The following is a 25,187-nucleotide window of genomic DNA, read 5'->3' as shown; positions in this document are numbered from 1 at the left end:
AATAAAAATAAACAAAAAACTTTCATACAAGTTTTAAAAGTTAAAAAAGAATTTTGAAGGTAGCTCAATAGTGTTGAATACTCAGCACTGCAAAATAATAATGATGGTGATGGTGATGATAATGTTAGCAGTGGGGTGGAAGGGTAAGAGAGAAATTAAAAATGTACACTGGTGAAAGGACAAGTGTCGGACATTATGTAACTGACACCCAATCATGAACAACTTTGTAACTGTATATCTCACTGTGATCCAATAAAATAATAATGATGATGATGATGACGACGACGATGCTGGAAAAAGATTATATGTCCTTTAGGAGTGAACTGATAAAACGACAATGTATCCAAGACAATGAAATACCACTCTATGTTAAAAAGAAACAAACGGGCAACTCAAATTCACATTACTAAGTAAAAGAAGACAATCGGAGAAGGCTCTGTATTGTATGGGTCTAATATGATCTATGATACTGTGAAAAGACATATATGAAAATAAAAAAAAAAGAGAGGACTGAGGAATTTTGAGGACAGTAAAATTATACCATATATTTATTGTAATAGTGGATCATTGTACATTTGTCCAAACGACAAGAAAACAACCTTAATGGTGGAATCCTGATTTTAAGTGAAATGAGAAAGCACCTCATGCTATAGTTTCAAGCACACCATTACTTATATATTAAAAATACCAGTTCTGTGTGTGTGTGTGTGCGTGCGAATGGTGTGTAGGAAGAGAGAAATTTTATACTTAAGTACCTTGGCTTCTGGATTAGCTGCTAAAATTTTGGCACCACATTCTACTGAAGCATAGTTATTTCGATTTTTCTGGACCTTTTTTGAGGCATGGAGACCTCCATTAGAAGATGGATGCATTGACTGACCTGCAGACAAACCTTATTATAAACATACAGGCGATAATTACTGTTATGAACACCCCCAGCAACACAATCATCTCCAAAGCAACAGGCTACTATCTAGAAAACAGACCTCAATGGTTCCAAAAGTATTTTTTAAATCTAACAGAAATTCAAAATACTTAATTCAACAGCTTTAAAATAAAATATCCCCAATAAATGACATAAGCCAATATCAGTTGAATTATGTCTAAGTAATAAAACTCAGAAATTGAAGTTGGTTCACGAGATTCAAAGCATTTTGCATATGGTCTTATTCTACTAATAAATGAATGTTAGCCTTCAGTCTCTAACCCTATTGTTAAGAATTCTTAACTTTGATTCATTTTACGAAAGAATAAAGACAATGCAACACTCCGGTGCAACTTCTTTAGTTTTCAAGATTTTACAACTCTAAACTTGAGGGGATGAGGGGATGGAGAGATATCATCTGGGGTCAAGGGCTGCTTGTCTTGCATGTGGCTGACCCCAGTTTGATTCACGGCACGGCCCCCTGAGCACTGCTAGGAGGAAACCCTGAGCACACAGTCAGGAGTAAGTCCTGAGCATAGTCAGGTGGGTCCAATACAAATCATCCCTCTCCCCACTCCCCCCATACACACACACACACACACACACACACACACACACACACACAGTTTACAAGAGTTTAACTTTACAAAATGAAGGGAATAAAGCTTTTTTTTTTTTTTTTTTTTTGCGGAGGGTGGGAGTTGGGGAGAGGTGAGCCATACCCTTGCAATTGCTCAGGGTTACTCCTGTTTCTGTACTCAGGAGTTAATCCTGGCAGTGCTCAGAGAACCATACGGGATGCTGGGAATCGAACTGAGGTCAGGGCAACTTGCATGCAAGGCAGACTGCAAGGCAAGTGATCTGCTGCACTCTCTCTCCAGCCCCGAAGGGAAGAAAGCAAATTTAAACCAATTCCTTAAAGAAAAAAAAGAAAAAGAAAAAGAATGCCTGTTTCCTTACTTTTTTCTTTTTCTACTTCCATGACTTTTTTCTTCCATTCATCAAAAGTTGGTATTGCTTCTGGGTCTTTGGGGCTTGCTACAGATGCAGGGTGCATTTCTCCTGGTTTTGGATGATCAGAACTCTGAAAGACCAAAAAGAAAAGAGACTTCAACATTCAAAGAACACAAAGAAATCAATTAATTATGAGTAAACAAAAATAATTGTCAAATTAAAGTCCTATTTAATAATGAATTACTGCTTTTAAAAATAAGGTTAAAAAAAAGTTTCTGGTTCTACTCAAAGGAAAGACTCACAAACCCATCTCCCCAGGTATCCAAGAACAGCTTCAGTAAGCTAACACAAAGAACAAGCTCACCTACAAACAGGACATCAGGCCTGAATTGTTCATTTTTTTGTTTGTGGGCTGTAACTGGCAGCACTCAGAGTTTACTCCAGTCTCTGTGATCAGGAATTAGTCCTGACTGAACGGGGAAGAACCATATAGAGTGCTGGGGATTAAACCCAGGTCAGCCACATGCAAGGCAAGCATACTGTACCCCCTCCACAGCCCCTTGAATTTCATATTTGACAATCGAAAGCTCCAGACGAGATACTTGCAATATTTGTCTAACACTATGCTTGTAGTTTCTAGTAAGTGAACCATAATATATTCTTGATTTGGTTTTGTTATGAATATGAGTTCTTCAAGATGCTGAACTATACAAAGTGGAATTTCTCTACTTCTAAGGAGCATTCTAGAAAACAAGAGTTGGTCCAGAGATAACAGTCTGCAGGATGGTGTCTGTTAGCTGTGTGTACAGACTCACTACAAATAACGAAAGAGAGCTGGAGAAGAATGAAACAAGAAAGGCACCGATGTGGATGCGTTACCCCTCCTATGTGTTGTGTTTCTGTTCACTTCATAGAGACTGTCACCTTTTTCATTCCGGGGCCCAGGGCAGCTCAGTAACATATTCCCTGCCCTTCCTTTGCGGGGGTGCGGTGGGGTTTATGGGCTACACCCAGTGGTACCAGGGCTCAGTCCTCGCTTAATTCTTTCAAGGACCACATGTGGAGCTAGGGATCAAACAGGGATCCAACTGGGATCTGTGGCATACAAGGCGATGTGGGCAAGCACCCCTGACCACATCACTCCAGGCCCGACAACACTGACCTTTCACCCAGCTTCAATCCCCAGACTACAAAAAAGGGCATTATGACCCCAGCATCTCTTTCACCTGAAGGCAGCCTAATCTCCTGTCATTATCTCTCCAGAAAATTATATACAAGCTTGTTCACAAAGTCCAAGGAGAAAGCAGAAGGAAAAAGAAAGTGAAACTGCTACATGAGGCCAGATCCTGTCCTTATAATAAGGATCATACTCTTCAATACAAGCGGGTACAGTTGCAATGCACTTTGCAAACAAATAGTAGGATTTCCCGTTAAAATTCTTCTGGCTTGAGAGCCTAAATTTAACCTGTATGATTAAGCTAACTTAGATTCTGAAGATTCTTAATTTTAATAGTTACCTCTTCTAAATCAATCTCTAGGAAACTGCATAAATAAGTGCTTTATGTATCTGGTATCAAACAGCTGGGAGTAGGAGGAAACCATTTAATGACCTGGAATCCACTTGCTGCAACAACATAGTAACCATTTGCTCTCAGGAGAAAGTTTTCATGAGTTCCATATTCATCAGTCATTACTCAACTCCCAATTTCATGGAAAATATGGTTAACAAATTACAAGAAAACAACTATTATTTTTTAAAGCACCGTACCATAAAATAAGAGAGGACGTTATTTACCTACCTCGTTTTTTAGATTATCTGAAACATTCAATGAAGGTTTTGAATCACCACCATCCTGCTCACTTCCTGAAACTTTTGATTCAAATTCTGATTTTGTTATTTTTCCTCTGCCATGTGAAGATGATACATTTTCTATATGCTGGCCAACAAGGCTATTTGAGAAATCAAAAGACATATAAACAATTTTAGACACACAGTGTCTACACATTTTAAAGGGATATAATTATCACATACAAAGCAACCAAGAAAAGAGCAGAAGGGATCAGCTTTTTCTCAGGTCATAAAATAGAACTCAGCACACACCGAAGTTGATTCAAACGGGAGGTTTTGAATGGTGTCATTACAGAACCACAAAGAACAAACAACTCTCCACACCCACCTTTCAGTAGCACTGACAAAGGCAGGCTGGTCAGCAGGAGCACTAGCGTCCAGGGCCTCACCAACATCACAGTCAGTCTCAGCCTGCTCTGTTTCACCAGGCTTGGCTAGAGGAATAGTACCAGATTTTTCTATTTCACTAAAAATTAGAAAAAAAAAAAAGAATCTGGCAACTTAATGGACAAGTTAAAAATTTTATAGCACAAATTAATGATTTTCACGACACAATCTAATCTACAGAACAAAGCTTTATTTATGTGTTCCTTTTTGGGTCACACCCAGCCATGCACAGGGGTTACTCCTGGCTCTGCACTCAGGTGTTACTCCTGGCAGTGCTCGGGAGACCATATGAGATGCTGGAAATCGAACTCGTATTGGCCTCGTGCAAGGCAAACACCCTCCCCACTGTGATATCGCTCCAGCCCCTAGAACAATGCTTTAAAGCGCTGGAAAACACTTTCAAGAATTCACTTATTTTAGATCATGTACAATCAACTAATGACTCTTGATCTGTTAATTTTTGTTGGCTTCCAAATAGCTAGTTACCAAATTTTAAAACCAAAACATAGGTTAGCATTTTTGTCAAAAATAAAATTTAATGATCTGGTCTAACTTTCTTGGGGGGGGGGGGAAAGGAGGGAGAACAGGGAGTGTCACACCAGGCTATGCTCAGGGATCAGTCCTGACAATACTTGGCAAACCATATGGGGTGCCGAGAATCAAACCCAGATCAGACACACGTAAGTAGTTCTCCCTGCATTACTTTCAAGTCACTATTTAGTCATGTTCAAGATAATGAAAAAAGAAATGGTACCATTCCTATATACAGTATTTAGTCCTAAATTCTTTCTGGAATATTTTAGAATTTTAAAGTGTTAATTACCATCATAGTTTCTAAGTATGTCTACTACTCCTTTGTCAGTCCCTTACATGGTGAGAACAAGTGTTTAAAACTTGCTGTTAGCTGGGGAGATAGTACAGCAGGTCACGGTCCTCCCGTTGTTCATCGATTTTCTCGAGCGGGCCCAGTAATGTCTCCATCATGAGACTTGTTACTGTGTTTGGCATATCGAATACGTCATGAGCAGCTTGCCAGGCTTTGCTGTGCGGGTGAGATACTCTCGGGAGCTTGCCGGGCTCTCAGGGGCGGAGGAATCGAACTCGGGTCAGCCAACATGGCTGCGTGCAAGGCAAACGCCCTACCCTCTGTGCTATCGCTCCAGCCCAGTACAGAAGGTAAGTTAGAGTAATTAAGTAAGTAAGAGTAAGTAAGTAAGGGGAGAGTACAGCAGGTAAGGTAAGACAGTACAGCTTTGCGTGTGTCCAATCCTTGTTCAATCCCCAGCACCACACAGGGTCCCCAAGCACCTCCAAGAATGATGCAGGGCCAGAAGTAAGTCAAGAGCACTGCTGAGTGTGACCACAAAATGAAAACAGAAAATAATTGCTGTAATATCGATAGAAAGAAATGTTAATGTTATTTACTGACACGTACACATAAACATATATATATATATTTTTTTTTTCCTTTCTTTTTAAATAGGGGCCACCCCCAGCAGCTTGGGCCCACTCAGGGAAGCAAAGGCAGGCAGGTTCAATGCTTGTGTCTGGCAGTGTGACACTCGAGCCTGGACTTGCTGGGGGTCAACGAGGGTCACACCCAGGAGTGCTCAGGTGGGGGGGCAATATGTTGTGGTGTCTCAAACTCTCTACCGCTGGAGCTATCTCCCAACCCTGACACAAATATCCTGACTGTGCAACACATATTGTCCTGTGCATTACATATGTATTAATTCATTAATATAGGACTGAGACAAGGAATTTTAATATTTTCTCTGAATCGTTGTGAAATATATTATAGATTTTCTAAATTGAGAAATCTTAAATCTATATATTCCAAAAATTTTAAATTTAATTGTAAACTTTCAAAAGAAAAGGAAAGAAATGTGTCAGGTTGGGGATATGGTTCAGTGAAAATCTCATGTCTTCCATCTATCAGGTCCAGGATTCAATCCCTCGCGCATAGCAAAACAACCAACATTATTCAGCAATATTCTTTTTCTTAGCTTTGTAATGACTTACTCAAGCTTGGAGATTGGAGTGATCTCTGAGGTAGATGAGCTGGAGATATTTTCAATATTTTCACTGTCCACAACTATACTGGAAGAATCTTCATGCAGATCCACTATAGGGAGTGTCTCAAGCACAGACGGACTTAACTGTTTGGGTTCCGCATTCTATTTAGAAATACAATCACAGTAAATGCTAAGATTAATAAATGACGTAACAATAGGATTGAATGTTTACGTTTCTAAAGTGATAGTATAAAGAATGCTTGCTGAAAAATGACTTTCACAGAAATGCCTCTAACACTATCGCCCTAAAAATGTACTTTCTACTGGAAAGCAGTCCGGCAGTGGGGCTGAGGAGATGGCTCAGAGGGTAGGAATGCATGCTATGCACGTGGCATCCCATGTGGCCCTAACATGGCCCTCTGACCGCCCCTGGGAGGACCTGTCCCAACACAAAGTGAAATGCAGGCGCTACACACTTTTCACAACATTGCATACACTGGAACAAAGGAACTTAGGTTTCTTCTTTCCTATCAGGACCAATAAATATTTCCCTCTCACTGTAATCAATGCTAGTAGTTAGCATAGAAATCCTCTGTAAATTAGAGTCTACAACATTTGTTCTTGCCCCTGAGCAGTTTAGAATATGATGTATAATGACAAGGTATACAAAATAACATTACAAACTAACACATGACTCTTGCTACTCCTACAATCCTGAGTGTCTGGGTCATCTTTTTCCTGTCTAAGATATTATCTGAGTTCCACATTATACACACTCTAGTGGGCGAGCTCTAGCAGCATCACAGAGTTTGCTATTCCCTCTGAATGCCCATCCTGTTTGTCCAGGCTTTAATCATGGCATCACCATTACAACCAACTCAAGGTAGGTCCCCTCTGCTTCGTTCTATACTGTCAGTGTCATGCTGAGGACTATTTTCTCCTGGTATTCATGTTTCCAGTGTCTGGCACACGGCTAACATTTAGTGCATACTAAATAAATGTCCTAGGAGAGGTACTGGTGCTGGGTTCCAAGGAAAGACAGACCACAAACTGAGAGAAAGCAGGAATCCTGAAGAGGAGGGTCATTATGGGCACAGGAAGAAAACACAAATAATAGGCTACAAAAACATTATCCCAAAATCTAAAAGACTTTCAGACTCTAAGATGCATGAGGCAAAACAGAACCAAAATATCAGAACACTCTCATTTTAAACGAATAATTGCATTTATTATTAACTCTTAGCTTGCTTCAAAAGCAGTACTCCTAGCAGGAAAACAGTCTTCAGTCGCATAGTACGTCAAAAAGGGGAAAAAAAAAAAAACTACGGTGGTCAAACGGGTTTTTAATCTTATGAAATAGTTTAGAGAGCATACTATTAAAAACCAAAGCAAAATAGCTTACTTGTCCATCCACAAGGAAATCATCTTTTAATTTATGTTCTTCTGGAGGAACAGGTAAGTTTGAACCCACTTTTTCCAACAATTCAGGATTGATAGGTTCCTCTCTTTCATCCTATATTGCAACAAGAAAATGACTAACTGATAAAATTGTCTCACAACAAAAATCCTAAAGCAATAATATAGTGCATCTCACTATACTTTACAGTCCAAACATGAGCCCGTATGCATCCGACTCATTTTATCCCTTTATCCGCCTGCTGTGGCTTCCTACACTCTCCTCCTCACCACAACTTAACATGTACAATCCATGAACTCAAGAACCTCAGCCCATTTCTTCATAAGCATATTATAAGGTTGCACTATGTGTTACATACTAAGATTTCAGTAAATATTTGGTAAATGTATGCCCAAAGAATTTTTGTGTCATCTCTCTTGTCACTCACTTTGAAGTTACGATTTATGTCTTTATGTCTTCAAATGTATTTTCTAACTTTTAAGTTTCACGGAAGCAAAGCTCGCATTAATCTTTGTTTATCGAAACTGATATAGAGCACAAAGTAGGGACCAAAATGTTCGAGGAAAAAAAGTTTCCTAAAACTAATACTTCCGTTTTTTCATTGAAGAAGAAATTCAATCTAAATCTTACAAGTTGTGGGCAAAACCAAACTAGTTGGGGAAAGAAACTCAACAGGCTTTCAGAACTTGAAATGCCCGGCCCCATCAAGTAAATGCCATCACAATTTAAATAACTCACTCTAAGTATTGTGCAAAAAAATCAAAGCAGGTACTTAAGTATGTGTGTTTACACAAACACATAACACTACATGCACACACATACCAGCAAACCATGCGAGAAGTATTTTATGAAAAAGTGATAAAGGGCAGGACAGACAGCAGGCTAAGACAAGCTCTGCACATAGACGTGGGTTCCCATGACCCCGAGCCACGCCGGGAATGAGCCCCTCGCAGAGAGCCAAGAGCAGTCTCAGAGCACCACCAGGTATAGAGAAAGATTATTAATATATTAATTATGATAATAAATTATCAATGCAATAGAATACAAAATGCAGCTATTCCAAAGATGCACCTTACAAACATGTAAAGGTGTCTGTTAAATATTGGGTGAGAGGCAACAATCTGCATAATGTTAAAATATGAAATTTAGTAAGTTAAAAACACTTGGGGGATTGCAGCCATAGTACAGTGGGAAAGGCATTTGTCTTGTACGCAGCCAAGCCCAGGTTCGATTCCCAGCATCCCATTCAGTCCCCTGACCACCACCAGGAGTAATTCCTGAACACAAAGCCAGGAGTAACCCCTGAGCATCGCCAGTGTGACCCAAAAAGCAAAAACAAAAACAAAACCACTTGTTTCTACACACTGAAAACGATCTGAACATAAATTAGGGTTCCTTAGGGAAATGGATAGAACACAAACTGTGAATATTTTATAGTCAGTATAATAGTATAATTATTGGTACAACTTAAAAAAACATGTTGGCTGATGAGGAAAAACCAAATTAAGTTGATGCGTACCTTTTATCACTTAAATACAAAATAATAACAGATACTTTTAGGTTATTCAGCTTCTATTCATTTCATTCAATTACACAAAACCACATAGCCACAGATACAGACCCTCTCCATCAATTCTCATTTCTAACAATCTTTCAAGCATCTAATTGGGATTTACCTTAGCAGCTCTGTTAAGAGCTGAGAGCACTGAAAATAGTCATTAGTTTTCACTTCTCTGAGAAAGCACTATTTTTCTCTTTACTGCGACGACATAAGGGTGTTTATGACATTCTAAATACAAACAGTAAGAATAAATACCTATCTCAGAACTATCTTAATTTCAAAAGTGCCTCAGTGACACCTCGGATACTAGCAAGTAAAATTACAAAATCTCATCAAGAAGTGCCAGGGTATTTGAGAAACTAGTTTTGGGGAGTGTTCAGGAAGTCTTAGAAAACTGACAGTCTCCAACATCAACTTGACCGAAAGTACCTTTTTCTGGAACTGTACATCTTCATTTTCAAGTGCACAACTGTCATCTTGAGGGTAATAAGACGAAGCTGCAGAACTTTCTTTACAACATACATGCCAACTGGGAAGCCTGCAAAACATTCACCATCACCATCACCAAAAAGAAAGAAGGAAGGAAAAAGTGTTAAGCTAGCATATTCCCGACGACAGGATAACACGTGAGGCGATAAAAACAGATGGAGGGTTCCAATCCTACTTCCCTTAAAAACTGAAGAATTTAATGATGAAGACGGGGTTTTTACTCAGTCCTTGGAAAAACTTAGTACTTTCATCACCACTCTAAGGAAGACTTTACGAATTTTTTGAAAGTAAAAGGGGAAGATTTTACAATAGGATTATGTTATCTGATAATTGCACCATAGCACTGTCCTCCCGTTGTTCATGGATTTTGCTCGAGCAGGCACCAGTAACGTCTCGATTGTGAGACTACTTATTACTGTTTTTGGCATCTCGAATACGCCACCGGGAGCTTGCCCAGCTCTGCCGTGCAGGCGGGATACTCTCAGTAGCTTGCCGGGCTCTCTGAGAGGGATGGAAGAATCGAACCCGGGTCAGCCACGTACAAAGCAAACACCATACCCGCTGTGCTATTGCTCCAGCCCATCTGATAATTATCATAGAAAAAGAGAAAGTTGTCAAAAAGCTAACCCCCTCAGAGTATCAGGTGCTAGTGATAATCAAAACTAAAGGTGCCTAAAATGATTTGGCCTATCGCCCCTTTCCAGGAAAAAAATTATGTAGCATCCTTCCTGGATATCTACTGCCTTTACAAAAAAAAAAAAAATCTGAAGGTGCCCCATCATCCCTCAAAATACCCTGGGAGGGAGGTGGTGATTACTGTCCACTTAGGAAAATGACATTTATTATATTGGTAAAAATATACTGATTATAAATATATGGCCTCCTAACAATTATGACGACTACTAATGCTACTGGTAGAGGCAGAATAAGAAAATATCATGGATTCCTATTTTAATTACCTCTCACAAAATGAACAAAAACTAAGGAAACATACGGTTTGTATTACATGAACTAGCTTGATCAAACTACCAGAACTTCATAAAAAAAAAAAAAACTATCATTTTCAATCACACCTGTATTATTTCCAAATAGTGACCCTTTGTGCTGGAGTCTTCAAACACTGAAATTCCAAAAAATCCAGATCTAATACTCTCCACACCTCAACAAAATTCAAAGCAACCAAAAAACCTAACGTCGGTAACACTAGAAACTATAAAACTTGCAACAGAATAATTCTGATTAAAGATGAAACCATGAAGACTATTAGGAATCATTACTGTGAAAATCCACAAGTAAATGGATGGCAGCACAAAAGATCAACAAGAAAATCACTGACAGGGGCTTTGTCCCTCTCCAGCACACTTGGGAACAAACTCTGAAACAAGAGCTAATCTGTACCTTTAAAAGTAAAGTAAAGTAAAAGTAAAGGCCCTCCCATTGATCATCGATTTGCTCGAGCGGGCCCAGTAACGTCTCCATTGGAGACTTTGTTGTTACTGTGTCTGGCATATCGAATACGTCACGGGGAGCTTGCCAGGCTCTGCCGTGCGGGCGAGATGCTCTTGGTAGCTTGCCGGGCTCTCCGAGAGGGCTGGAGGAATCGAACTTGGGTCGGCCATGTTGGCTGCGTGCAAGGCAGACGCCCTATCCGCTGTGCTAGAAATCACTGGGAAAAAGGCAAAAGGCTAACAACAGCGCTGGGGAGAGTTGCCTAGAGATAGGATACTGGGAGGGCATTTGCCTCCAATGTGGCCAACCCAGAGTCTGATCCCCGGCATCCCATATAGTTCCAGAAACAACCAGGAGTGATTCCTGAGTGCAGAGCCAGGAGTAACCCCTGAGCACCACCTACTGTGGTCCAAAAATCAACAACAAAAAACAAAAAAAGAGCCGGAGAGAGAAAATAACAGGGAGGGCACTTGCCCTGCCTGCAACTGACAGAGGTTCAATCTCCTACTTTCCATAAGGTCCCCTGAGCCCCACCAGGAGTGATCCCTGGGCACAGAGCCAAGAGTAAGTCCTGAGCACCACTGAGTGTGTGTCCCCACCCCCACCCCCACCCCCAAAAAAGATGAAGAAAACCGTATTTAAGTTGTCAGAAGAAGTAACAGTAGATGAACAAAAGAGTTGGTGATGCAAATAGTACAAAAACAACCAGTCACAAACTCTGAAAGTTATAAAGCATCGCACACTTTTGTAAGCAGCAACCTATCTGAAAACAGAGGTGAGAGGTATTTCCAGGAAAGCAGCAAAACTGGCACAAACATCTTGTTGAGAGCTAAGGCTGACTGTGGGTAGGGTAGCGAGGACGATGGAAAATGGGAGGGGGGTAAAACAGGGTCTAATCGCGTATCCTTTTCTTACTATGAATAAATCAACTATTCATACCCTAAAAAAAATGTTTTGGTAGATTAATCAACACCACACATATGTATAACAGGAAATCCCAGTCTGGTTTGTTTTTCCGGTTTTATGTGAAAATAATTTCAAAATTTCAGAGTAACTGCCAGCATAGTACAAATACCCCCAGACTGCTCCACAGATCAGCCTACTGCAGTGCACCCTTTGTTCAATTATTTCAGGGCACACTCCCTTCCCCACCCATGGAACTTCTCACTGAGTATCTTGTTGTATTTCCCTAGAATAAGGACATTTTCACCTATAACCAGAGAACAGTGATCTACTCCAATGCATATTACACTGGCACACACACAGAAAAGTATCTTTCAATTGTGTCAACTACCCCACTGGTGTCCTACAGCACCCCTCCCCAGTCCCAAGGACAGGACCCAAGGGGAATTATACCCTTGTGTGGCCACTTTCCTCAGAAGCTCTTTAACATGAAATCGTTCTTGGTCCATTTACTTTTAAAATAAAGTGGCCCTCATGTATCATGATGACCAGACTAGTTACCCATGTTTTCCTGGCCAGAATTCTCCCTAAATGATGCTGTCTTTCTCCAGCAAATATAGCCAGAAACATACAATAGCCATCAATTTCAGCACCTGTGATTATATTCTGAAGTTCTTCTCAAGAAACTTAATCTACGGGGCTAGTGAGACAGCCAAGGTTGTAGGTAGATCACATGCCTGGCACATACACAAGGCCCACGGTTTGATCCCCAGCACCAAATTCCCACACCCCACCCGACTCCCCTCAGAAATGACAGGTGTGATCTCATTTAAAATTTTTTTTTAAACTGCAAAAAATAAATAAATGAAACCTAGTTTCTCAAATGTTTTCTAGAGGGGCTGGAGTGATAGCACAGCGGGGAGGGCGACTGCCTACGTGGCTGACTTGGGTTCGATCCCCAGCATCCCACAGTGTCCCCCATGCACCACCAGGAATAATTCCTGAGTGCAGAGCCAGGAGTATCCCCTGTGTATCGCTGGGTGTGACCCAAAAAACAAAAACAAAAAAACAAAACAAAACAAAAAGACAAATAAAAGCTTTCTACAAAAATAGCTCCAGCAGCTTTTACTCCTCATAAACATAAAGTGGAAGCAGCCAGATGTCTAACAGAATAAACAAACTAGTATACTATATTCAGACAGTGTGTTACTTCTCACAACAATAAAAAAATCTGAAACCTCTTATACTGCAGACCATTCACGTGACCTCCTTAAAGCTCACCCCTTCTTTCACTTCCCTTCGGGGTTATTATTTGAGCCCTTGAATACCCACAGAGGTTCCCATGTCAAAAATTTACTCCCAAATGATCTAAAGAACTCTCATCTAAGTCTTAACAGCATCAAAGCCTGCATTTCCGGTCGCCTGGATAGCTCTTGGATGGTTCACCTCCGAACACAGGTACTTCTTTCAAACTCTCTGTAACTCCTTCATTTCGTTATGAAAACCTCCAATTCTAGTTCTCCCCAAATCAGAGTGAAAAAAATTCTTCTTTCAACTTTATTTCAGATTTATAAATTCCAGACACAGTAACAACAAAGTCTCCAATGGAGACGTTACTGGGCCCGCTCGAGCAAATCGACGATCAACGGGAGGGCCTTTACCTTTACCTTTATAAATTCAGATCCAAGACTATATTCTCACACAATAAGCTCCAGGAAAAGCTGCACAGCACACGGTAAACTGAGGTCTTGACCAATACCCTCAACACTGTAACAGAGACGCAAGGGGCATGAAAGACAAAGAATTAGACACAGACTAAAATCCAGACCCTTTAAATCCCAAGTCCAATACTAAGCCAAGCTACACTGACAGCTTGTCAATCTATCACCAATCAAAGCAGTCACTTCCTCAAAATCTCTGCTCAATGCTTAATCGATTGCCAACCTAAGGCCTTGTTATGGCAAAACCCAACTATTGCGATTGCTGTAGTATTCATTCACCCTCTCCAAGTCTCTCTTGTGAGATCAATTCAACAAAATGATGTAAAAATGACTTAAAAAAAAAAAAGACATTTTCAAACACCAACTTATCTTGCTGGATCTTCACCGTCTTAAAACTATCTGGCTTAAATTACAAAACTAATCACAATTTCCAGAATACATCTTTTGTTTCCTAGTTAGACTTATCTTGTTATTTCAAGAACATTATCTTCATTCATAACTCATTCTCCTTGAAATTCAAGTATTACCTGATTTGTGCGTGCAGCAAACTGGGAAAAGGCCATTGTTCACAGTAATAGCATTAGGACCTCATTCTGTGAAGCACCTTCTATGAAAGCAAAGCTTCTAAAACATTGGTCACTCTTTAAACTCAAGTCAGGTCTTCCCTGATAACACCAGTCCTAATTTCCCCCTTCGTTAAGCACCCACTAAATAATTCAATGTTTTGCATCATTTACTATATGTTCAAATCAGTTATTTTAGGATGTTAGAAGTATAAACAAACAAAAAAAATCTCAGAATTCACATATTTTAGTAGTCATGACTGGAATGCACAAGAGTATTCTAAATTTACTGAGACAGAGTCTCCAGGAAAGCATACGAGTCCTACGTTTGTTCTTTTTAAGGCTCATGAATAATTCTAAAACCCACTCCTAGTTACACCAACCCAGTCAGTCCCACTTTTCTAAAAGGTAGGTAGGTGTTGGGACTTTTAGTTTCATCGCCTGCCGATTCTACCTGCATCCATCCCAATAATCCTAGAGAGGCTTTTACGAAAAACATCCAGTTCATCTGAAAACAATCTAAAGCATATTAGAAAGTTATTCGCCACTTTTATTGGACACGAGTTCAAGTTTTACACAAAGACTCTATACATTCTTGTCACATCATAGCTGCTTTCAGACGTCTTTCAGCAAACTTCATCTCACTTGTCTAAATGCCCTGACACTGCTGGGAAAAAAAAACAACACTTCCCTATAAGAACCAGGTACTGTCTCTGAAATGTGTAGACTAGAGCTAAACTTCTCTTCAAGTTTTCGACGGTTTAATTCCATGAGAGATACTGTTTTTCAAAACAGATATAACTGACATTAATACTGTCTTAGGTTCAGGTGACAAATATGATGATATAATATTTATATATGACAAAATAATCACTGTTTATTAAGTTAATATGCATCACCACCCAGTGACAAATTTTTGTGTGACGAGAACCTTTACACTCTCAGCAACTTTCAAAGGTACATTATGGTATCATTAACTACAGTCACCATGCTGAACATCACACTTAACGTTCTGATGAACATTTAGTCATCAGGGGAAAAAAAAACTCATCCGAAGTCTTACGAGACAACCAGAAAGCAGCAGGGCTGAATATTTCTGATTAACAGCACAAACAACTCTTGATCAACAATCTGGTGTACGGTAGTCAATACCCTAACTTTCCCCCCAAATTCCTGTTTTGCCACACAGGGCTTACTCCTGGCTCTGTGATAGCTTGGGTATCATTCCTGGTGGAGAGACCATATGGGGAGATGGGAACTGACCCCTGGTCAGCTGCAAGGCAAGTGTCCTACCTTCTATGCGCTCTCTCTCTGGCCCCAACTACCCTTTTCATGAGTGAAAAAAAGATACCATTAACAGCTAAAATTGTCTCCTGCACTTTTTATAATTATGTAACTCCAGTTAGCAGCAAACTAAGATGCTAATATCATGTAACCTGTAAACAAGCCCGCACCTACCAAAGGTGCAAGCATGAAGATTCAGTGATTTACAGGCATATCTGAAACACTGACTGTCCACTGCTTAAGATACAAATCAAGGTGCTCCTCTTTGGGGGACAACCTTCTCTGGGGGGGGGGGGGGAGTGGTACTATAAAGCTGCACGGTGGACCCCCAGGGATGTGTGAGGACTAATTCCTAAATCCATTACCTTCCACTGTAAAAGGTCTTTGCAGCTGTGATTAAGGATTCTGAGATGGGGAGATAATCCTGGATTGTCTGGGTGGGCACAAAGGAATCACAACAGTCTCCATAAAAGGAGCCAGGAATCAAGAGTCAGCAGCAGATGTGAGGAGTAAAACAAGATGTGGGAACGATGCAGGAAGGAGTCGGAGGCAGCGGACAGGTGAAAAGAAGAAAAGCTGAAAACGTTAAAAGAATTCAGTCACGAAAACTTCTTACTCCAGAGCCTCAAAGGGCAGTCCTGCTGACACCGACTTTAGACCAATTCAGATTTATATCACGAGGTCAGAGAGACAACAGAGAAGTTAAGGCACATGCTGGATCCCTGGTTCCCCCAGGTCCCCAAGCACTTCAGAGTGAGCCTTGGAGGCCCCCAACACGAACAGCGAATCCCCGGAAGCCCGCACTTGTGATCCTCAGGCACTTGTCCTGAACTGACCGCTGGCACAATTACCTGAGCATCGCCAAGTGCCTCCCAGGCCTCCTGAGCACTTCCTGGGAGACACAAAGACACAAGTACTACTGGGCAAGACAGCACGAAGATCCAGGTGCTTGTTCGACACTGGTTCGAATCCCAGGACCGCACCAAACTGAATCCTGAGCAAAAAGCCACCCCCAAGAGAAGCTTATTTAGGACTTCTCCTAACCAGAACTAAGATAATAAATGTGCGTTTTCATCCATTAATTTTTTACATGTTATACAGTGGAAAACAGGAAATCAGAGGTAATCAGCCTAGGGGTCATGGTGCTTGCTTGGCATGCAGCTGACCACAGTTGAATCCCTACCACTACAAGGTCCCCTGGGCATTTCCAAGTGCAGCCAAGGAGGCCCCAGCACCAGTGCAGAGGCCCCCTGGCAATCAGCATAACAGAGGTCTCACACTGAAACAGTGGTCCGGCAGATCAGAATCACTGAGTGGCCCCGGGTCCCCAATTTAAAACAAAACGGGAGGGGGGGCAGAGAGACAGTATAGTGGTAACATGCTTGCCTTGCATGTGGCCAATCCGGGTTTGGTCCCCAGAGGCACATATGGTCCTGAGTCCCACCAGGAGTGATCCCTAAGTACAGAGCCAGGAATAAGCCCTGCACACTGCCAGGTGTGTCCCCAACATAAACCAAATTAGGAAATTAATGTAAGGGCTTCAATGGGATATGGAAGCATCACTGCTAAAGCCAGGATAGGTTTGGTCACCCTATTTTTAGGCTTTCAATTTCTTAACAACTCCTGTTATGTAATAATCAGGAGGGAAAAAAAAATCTTTGCTGAATGGTTTTATAAAGAAATATATGGAAAACACAACACCACACCCCGGTGCTTACAAAAATGGGTCATGGGTTTTATACTACTTCATCCTCCCACTTTTAGATAGAAGAATTAAGAGTTCAAAGACATTACATAAGCGGTCCAAGGGTGCCTAGTAAGTGATGGAGCCTATCTAGAACATAGGCCCTCAACCCTGTGGTCAAAGGGTAGCTAGACCCGGGAGCCAGCGCTGCGATTCACACTTCCTGGGTTCAAACAGAGCTTAATAGCTGCTGAACCTGAGTCACTTAACTAAGTGACTTCTCTACTTACTCAACTATTAAATGCAAAATAAGGTTAACAGTAACACTTAAAAGGGTGTATGAAAATGAAGAGGTAACGTATATAGTACACACCATAGGCTAGATAAAACAAGAGATGACAACAAATTGAGGGGAGAAGTATTAGATCATACCCACAAATACTTAGGCTCTATGATCGGGGTGGTGACGGGTCCTTATACTCTCTCTCCAACCCAACAACAAATTATTACATATTATTCTATGGTTGGGCTGGAGCGATAGCACAGCGGGTAGGGCGTTTGCCTTACACACAGCCAACATGGCTGACCCGAGTTCGATTCCTCCACCCCTCTCGGAGAGCCTGGCAAGCTACCGAGAGTATCTCGCCCGCACGGCAGAGCCTGGCAAGCTCCCCGTGACGTATTCGATATGCCAAAGACAGTAACAAGTCTCTCAATGTTACTGGGTCCGCTCAAGCAAATCGATGAACAACGAGAGGACCGTGACCGTGACCGTGATTCTATGGTGCAGCTAAACAATGCAAAAGGGGAAAACAAAGTAAGTAGAATAAAGAAGGTGGATACGACCGGCTTCCACATAGCTAGTCTAAGTCTAAAATTCCAGGCCAGCAGAGAGAGTAGAAAGAGTAGGGAGCTGGTCTTGCATACAGCAGACCTGGGTTCAAGCCAAGGCAGCTCACTGGGTCATTAGAGCAAGGCCAGGAGTGAGCCGTGAGCAGCGTCAGGAGTAAAGCCTTGAGCATCAACAAGCAAGCCCTCACACACACACTAAAAAAGAAAAAGAAAAACAACTACTCTATGCTAGAAAGAACAGGGTCGAGATAATCAAGATCTATAAAAATGAGACATAATACATCAAATGGTGACAAAATTCGGTAATATCAGTAGGATGAGGAAAGGGAATCTTAGAAACTACAGCAGCATAATCATGTACGTTCGCAAATCTACAAGAGTTGGGGAAAAATGGAACACAGAGTTTGGTAACAATTTTGTAACGAAACAGACCAAAAAGGCTATTAAAAGGTGCTGACCAGCTCTTTCTGCAAAATTCCTGCCTAACCTACACTGTTTTTAGATGTCCAGTCAGGTCAGTGACAGGGAATGGAGGGACCAGATTAAACGTACGGAGCAAGAGTTACAGCTGGAGTCGAAGTAGTGCGTTAAGCAATTTTAATACTTAAACTTCTCAAGGACGATACATCTCAAGAGGTACGATGGTCTTTGCCAATCACCAGCAAAACACACTCACGCAAAATCTTATCACCACCCTTCCAAAAAATCTCAAGCCTAAATTACCCTATTCTAACGCCTTTTCATAATCTCGGTAAAGAATAATCTAAGTATCTCTGAATATGGCAGGCCAAATATACCTAAAACAGTTTCAACAGTGAATTGGAGGGTAGTATTCTATGACCATCACCATCATGTCAAACTTGCTAAGAGACTAGATCTTAATTATTCCCGCCACATAAAAACACGGGTAATTATGAAACCAGACAGAAGTGCTACCTTAAAGCTACAATGGCAGTCCTACTGCAAGAGTTAAACGTATCAAACCCACATTATCAAACTGACATCTGATAAAGCTGCACACTTGCACACTACAAAAGTTAGACTCAAATTTCCAATGGAAAAATTCAGACACACCAGTGTGTCTCAAAACTGAATGAAAAGTGCAGATGTCAGCATTTCAGAAAGTGCTGATGCGGAGTGAGTAGGTCGAACCTGGCAAGAGAGGGTGATCTACAAACTGGGCAAGCCCCCCAGGGAAAGGTGACCACTGACGCACCCCCCAAAGTTAAAGTGGAAGGAGTAGACTACTTCCTTGTGGGTGCCCAACCCTTACTAAAACGGAGAAATCTGGGGAGCGGGGGGTGGCACTGATCTAATTCAAAGCGTTTGGAATGAGAAATAAGTTTGACTTTCAACAAAGCGCTCTGTGAATCTCCTGTGACGTTTCCCATCGAAATTCCTCAGCCCCGCCAGGGTCTGCTTGTCCCCGTATGCACAAATCATTTGATGAGAGCAATTAGTCTGTGATTTGGGTGTCTCTGGAGTCCCACTGGAGCCCTGTTTGGAAAAGGGGGTGGGTCAAGAAAAAAGGAAAAGAAGAAAGAAATAACAAAAATAACAACAACAGCAACAAAAACCCCCCAGCACACAAAACTGCCCTCTGCGGAGAGAAACTGAACTTTTCAAGAAACTTTCTTTTATCTCGGCTATTTTAGCACCTCCACCTGCAAATCATTCGGCCGGGAAAAGCCTCCGGAGAGGCCTCCTTCAGTCGGCCAGGGGTCTGCAGAGCCCACCTGGGTGTGGGTGTGTGTATGTGGCGGGGCGGGGGGGGTACACACACACACACACACGACTCGGGAGTCCCGAGAGTCCCCAAATCAATCCCGGGCCCCCACAATCTCTTTGAGCCCTCCCCCAAGCCCAGAGAGCACGCCACGCTGGGAGAACAAGAAAGATAAAAATAAATACAAATAAATAAAAATGAAACTGCAGCGCCGGGGACAGAGAGGCGCTCTTCCTTCCCGCGGGGGAGGGGGGGGATCTTGCAGGGACGCCCCCTAAGTTCCCAGAACCTGCACGCCTAGACACCCAGATACACTGACAGATACACAGACACACAGACGGATACACAGACACACACATACACTGACACACACACACACAGACACACACTAAAAAGTTTCCCCTACAAGCTGCTCCTCGTGCAGTCGCCCATCACACAGACACACTCACACTCAGAAACAGACTCTCAAACACACAGTTTCCCCGCCAAGCAGCCCCTCGCAGCGGTCACCCGTCACACACACACAGGCAGACACTCAAACACACACAGTTTCCCTGCCAAGCAGCCCCACGCAGTGGTTGCCCGTCACACAGACACACACAGACACCCACACTCACACACAAAAGTTTCCCCGCCAAGCAGCCCCTCACGGCAGTTGCCCGTCACACAGACACAAGGACAGTCACACACAGACACACACAGACTCTTAAGTTTTCCTGCCAAGAGCCCCTTGCAGCGGTCGCCCGTTACACACACACACACACACTCACAGACACACACTCACAGACACACAGACTCTAAGTTTCCCCGCCAAGAGCCTCTCTCACCAATCGCCCATCACACACAAACACACAGACCAACAGACACACAGACACAGACACACACACACACTCTGATAAGTTTCCCGGCCAAGAGCCCCTCGCGGAGGTCACCCGTTACACACACACAGACACACTCACACACACACAGTCACACAGACACACACAGACATCCACACTCATACACACACTAAAGTTTCCCCGCCAAGAGACTCAGCAGTTGCCTCACACACACACACACACACACACACACACACACCAACAGACACACAGAGAAAGACACAGACACACACTCTGGTAAGTTTCCCCGCCAAGAACCCCTCGCGTTGGTCGCCCGTTTTACACACACACACACACACACACACACACACAGACACACTCAAAGTTTCCCCAGCAAGAGCCCCTCAAGGCGGTTGCCCGCCACACAGACACACACACACAAAGATACACAGACTCACAGAGACACACTCACACACACAGATACACACAGACACACTCACAGAGACAGACACACAGACACTCAGACACACAGACACACAGACACAGCCACACACGCTGTTTCCCCGCCAAAGAGCCCCTCGTGATGGTCGCCCGTCACACACACAGACACACTCACAGACAGAGACAGTCATAGACACACACAGAGACACTCACAGACACACACACACACAGACACACACGCTAAGTTTCCCCGCCAAGAGCCCCCCTCGCGGCGGTCGCCCGTCACACACACGGACACACAGACTCACACTGATACACACGGACTCACGCAGACACACTCACAGACACACACACGCTAAGTTTCCCCGCCAAGAGCCCCTCGTGATGGTTGCCCGTCACACACACAGACACACACAGACTCACACAGACACACACAGACTCACACAGACTCAGGCAGACACACTCACAGACACACACAGACTCACACAGACTCACACAGATACACACAGACTCACGCACACTCACACACACAGACTCACACAGACTCACACAGACACACTCAGACTCACACAGACTCACACTCACAGACACACACAGACTCACATAGACTCACACAGATACACAGACTCACACAGACACACTCAGACTCACACAGACACACACAGACTCACACAGACTCACACTCACGGACACACACAGGCGCGCCGAGCTTCCCCGCCGAAAGCCCCTCGCGGCGGTCGACCCGTCACACACACACAGACACACAGACTCACACAGACACACTCACACACAGACTCACACAGACTCACACAGATACACAGACTCACACAGACACACTCAGACTCACTCAGACTCACACAGACTCACACAGACTCACACAGACTCACACTCACGGACACACACAGGCGCGCCGAGCTTCCCCGCCGAGAGCCCCCGGCGTGCGCGGGCGGGGGCGGCCGGGCGACACCTGCCGGGGAGGGTCGGGGAGGGGGGAGGGTCGCGTCGCCCGGGTCGCCCCCGCCGCCGCCCGCCGCCCCCCGCGCCCCGCGCACGCACCAGACGAGCGAGCAGAGGAAGAGGCAGGAGGCCAGCGCCAGCGCCCGCCGGTGCTTCTTCATCGTCTCCTCGGGCGGGCCCCGGCCGGGCGGCGCCGCATCCTCCCGGCCGCCGCCGCCGCCAAGATGGAGGAGCCGGAGCGAGGCGCGAGCCGGCGAGCGACGGGGCGGCGAGGGCGCGAGGGCGCGAGCGAGCGAGCGAGGCGGCGCCGGCCTCACAGGCCCAGTCCCGGGAGCGCGGCCCCCACTGCCGCCGCCGCCGCCGCCGCCGCCGGCCGCCCCATCGCCCCGCGCCCGCCCCGCCCCCGCCCCGCGCTCGCCGCCCCGACGGCCAATGGGCGGCCGCGCCGCGCCACCTCGCCCAGCGCTGAGCTGGAAGCGCGCGCGTCACCCACGTCCCGCCGCCGCCGGCCCCGCCCCCGCGCGCGGCCCCGCCCCCGCCTCCGCCTCGCGAGAGCCCGCCGCCCCGCCCCGCCCGGAAGCGGCAGCGGAAGCTCGGGCCCCGCTTCCGGCCCGGACCCCGCCCCCCGGCCCCTTCCACCCGCCCCACCCCCGGCTCGGGCCGCGCAAGGCTCCCCGGGAGTTGTAGTCGGGCGGGCCCGGCCCGCCGGGCGACGAGATGATTGGTCAGAGGAAAGGGGTGCGCCGCGCTGGCCTCTCTTCGGATTGGCTGAAGCCACCAGGCATCCTCTCCTCTGATTGGCTGGAGCCACCAGGCATCCTTTCTTCTGATTGGCTGGAGCCGCAAGGCATCATTTCTTCTGATTGGCTGAAGCCGCAAGGCATCCTTTCTTCTGATTGGCTGGAGCCACAAGGCATCCTTTCTTCTGATTGGCTGGAGCCACCAGGCATCCTTTCTTCTGATTGACTGGAGCCACAAGGCATCCTTTCTTCTGATTGGCTGGAACCGCAAGGCATCCTTTCTTCTGATTGGCTGGAACCACAAGGCATCCTTTCTTCTGATTGACTGGAACCACAAGGCATCCTTTCTTCTGATTGGCTGGAGCCACAAGGCATCCTTGCTCCTCTGCCCGCAGCGGGAGAATTTCGCACCCAGCCAGATTCCACTTTGGGGGACGGGCGCTTGCAAATGGATATAGGGCCTGGGAGGGGGCTCCCTCGGGTCCCCAGGGCTCTCTGACAGCTTCCGACACAAAGAGGAAAGTTAGGCGCTAGTGAGGGATTTTTTTTTTTTACTAGATGCGAATAGAAAAGTTTTTAGTGGTGTTTTCCCCCTTGGCGAGACTCGAAAATCTCTTCCCCATACAGATCGGGGGACCGAAGCAGAAAGGTTATTATTGTAAAAGAAATAGTAAGTTTAAAGCAGGTGTAATAAAAAACATGGAATTCTTATTGCCCTCATGACAGAAGCAGGAGGGAGATTCAGTAAGTGCCTGTGGCTTGCCTAACTTTGCACCATGTAACTTCCGTGAAACTTCGTAAATTGAATTAGTAGCTTATTGTGTTCCCGGAGGGATGAATGGCTTGACACATTTTTAATCCTTGATATAAGCCAAGAGGCTGAAGTTATCACAACTGGGAAGGTGCTTGCCTTGCAGTCTCAGCCCATCCAACCCACACAACAACATAGGGTCCCCCTGAGCCACCAGGAATGATCTCTGAGCACAGATCCAGGAGTAAGTCTTGAGCACAGGAGGGTGTAGCCAAAATTAAATAAATAAATAAATAAATGAACCAACTGCGATTCGAAAAATTCCACAAAAAAATGACTTGGCCTTAAAAGAAACTTCAGTCTGACCTGCTTTTTTTTCTGGCATCAGGTAACAGTTTCTGTGATTTGCTGATGTCCCTCTTAGTGTATGATAATAGAATTCTTTCCTCTTATTTCCTGTTGCAATACGCAAACATTTATCTCGTCCAAGAATAGTGTCTGACAATTGATTAAACAAGCTGCATGGAAGGTGGGTGAAGAGGATCGATGGGAGGTGGGGGTGTTATTTGACATATTTTTCACATATTTTACGAAGTTGGGCACCCTTTTCCTTTCATTCAAGAAAGCATGCATTTGCCTTGCATGCGGTCGACCCAGGTTTGATCCCTGGCAACTAATAGGGTCCCCTCAGCCCACCAGAAGTTATCCCTGAGCACAGAGCCAGGAGTAGACCCTGAGTATGGCCCAAAAACCAAAACAAAGCAAAACAAAACAAAAGGTAGGTTTCAGATGACTGAAGCAACTAAGGCACATATACACAATGGATTACTCGGTCATAGGCAAAGATAAAGTTGTGAAATTTGCTGCTACATGAAGGGACTTGAAGAGTAGGTAGGACTAAAAAAAAGATCGGATCTTATCCTCCCAGGATGGGAGATGCACGCTGAGAGTAGACTCTAGACCGAACATGATGGCCACTCAGTGCCTCTTTTGCAAACCACAGCACCCAAAAGGAGAGAGAGAACAAGGGGGAATGCCCTGCCACAGAGGCAGGGTGGGATGGGGTGGATGGGGGTTGAGGGATACTGGGATCCGTGGTGGTGGGAAATGGGCACTGGTGGAGGGATGGGTACTCGATCATTGTATAACTGAAACCCAAGCACAAAAATTTGTAAATCTACAACTCATGGTGTTTCACTAATAAAAATCTAAAAAAAATCGGATCTTAGGTACATAACTATTTTGTTATTATTTTTGTTTGTTTTTGGAGTCTTACCCATGAGTGCTCAGGGATTACTCCCAGATCTGTGTTCAGGAGTTACTCCTGGTGTTGCTGTGGGTACCATGTGCAGTGCTGGGTATCAAACCATGGTCTCCTGGTGCAAATCAAGCATCTTACCCCCATGTACTATCTCTCTGACCCCATAAAGTAACTCTTTAATATCACAGTCAGCCAAGAACAGTCTACAGTGTTTCGATATGTGGACTGATCTTGGAGTTTTTCTGAAAGTGTGCTTTTCCACTTAAGGTGGTCCAAGTTCTGTGAATTGTCACACTGAGTGAAGTTAGCCAGAGGGAGAGATGTAGACACACAATGATCTCTCTCATATGCTGGGTACAAAGAAAAAAGAAATATAACCGTGAAATAACAAATACCCAAAGATAATAGAAACAAAGACATGAGATCTCTAGTGTTCTGGA

General features: G+C 44.1%; 1 protein-coding gene across 11 annotated transcripts in view; it reads right to left on the bottom strand.

Moving 5' to 3' along the window:
* Positions 1-22,304, bottom strand: part of SUCO (SUN domain containing ossification factor) — a 48,990-nt gene extending 26,686 nt beyond the window's left edge. For 5 of the 11 annotated variants that reach the window (XM_056107368.1, XM_056107371.1, XM_056107367.1 and 2 more), the window contains exons 1-8: positions 22,095-22,230; positions 9,538-9,646; positions 7,533-7,643; positions 6,138-6,292; positions 4,057-4,194; positions 3,679-3,829; positions 1,886-2,009; positions 756-892 (exon numbers count right to left, since the gene is read on the bottom strand). In XM_056107368.1, coding sequence (XP_055963343.1) covers positions 756-892; positions 1,886-2,009; positions 3,679-3,829; positions 4,057-4,194; positions 6,138-6,292; positions 7,533-7,643; positions 9,538-9,646; positions 22,095-22,156 — 987 coding nt within the window. In that variant the 5' untranslated portion in view covers positions 22,157-22,230. Of the gene's footprint in view, positions 1-755; positions 893-1,885; positions 2,010-3,678; positions 3,830-4,056; positions 4,195-6,137; positions 6,293-7,532; positions 7,644-9,537; positions 9,647-22,094 lie in introns of all 11 variants that reach the window. The other 6 variants (XM_056107366.1, XM_056107369.1, XM_056107373.1 and 3 more) reach the window with 5 other exon arrangements.
* Between the last annotated feature and the right edge of the window lie 2,883 nt (positions 22,305-25,187).

The sequence above is a fragment of the Sorex fumeus genome, unplaced genomic scaffold, assembly GCF_029834395.1.
Source record: "Sorex fumeus unplaced genomic scaffold, SorFum_2.1 ptg000164l, whole genome shotgun sequence".
Classification (NCBI taxonomy): domain Eukaryota; kingdom Metazoa; phylum Chordata; class Mammalia; order Eulipotyphla; family Soricidae; genus Sorex; species Sorex fumeus.
The sequence above is the reverse complement of the archived record's forward strand: the minus strand, read 5'-3'. Positions and strand labels throughout refer to the sequence as shown.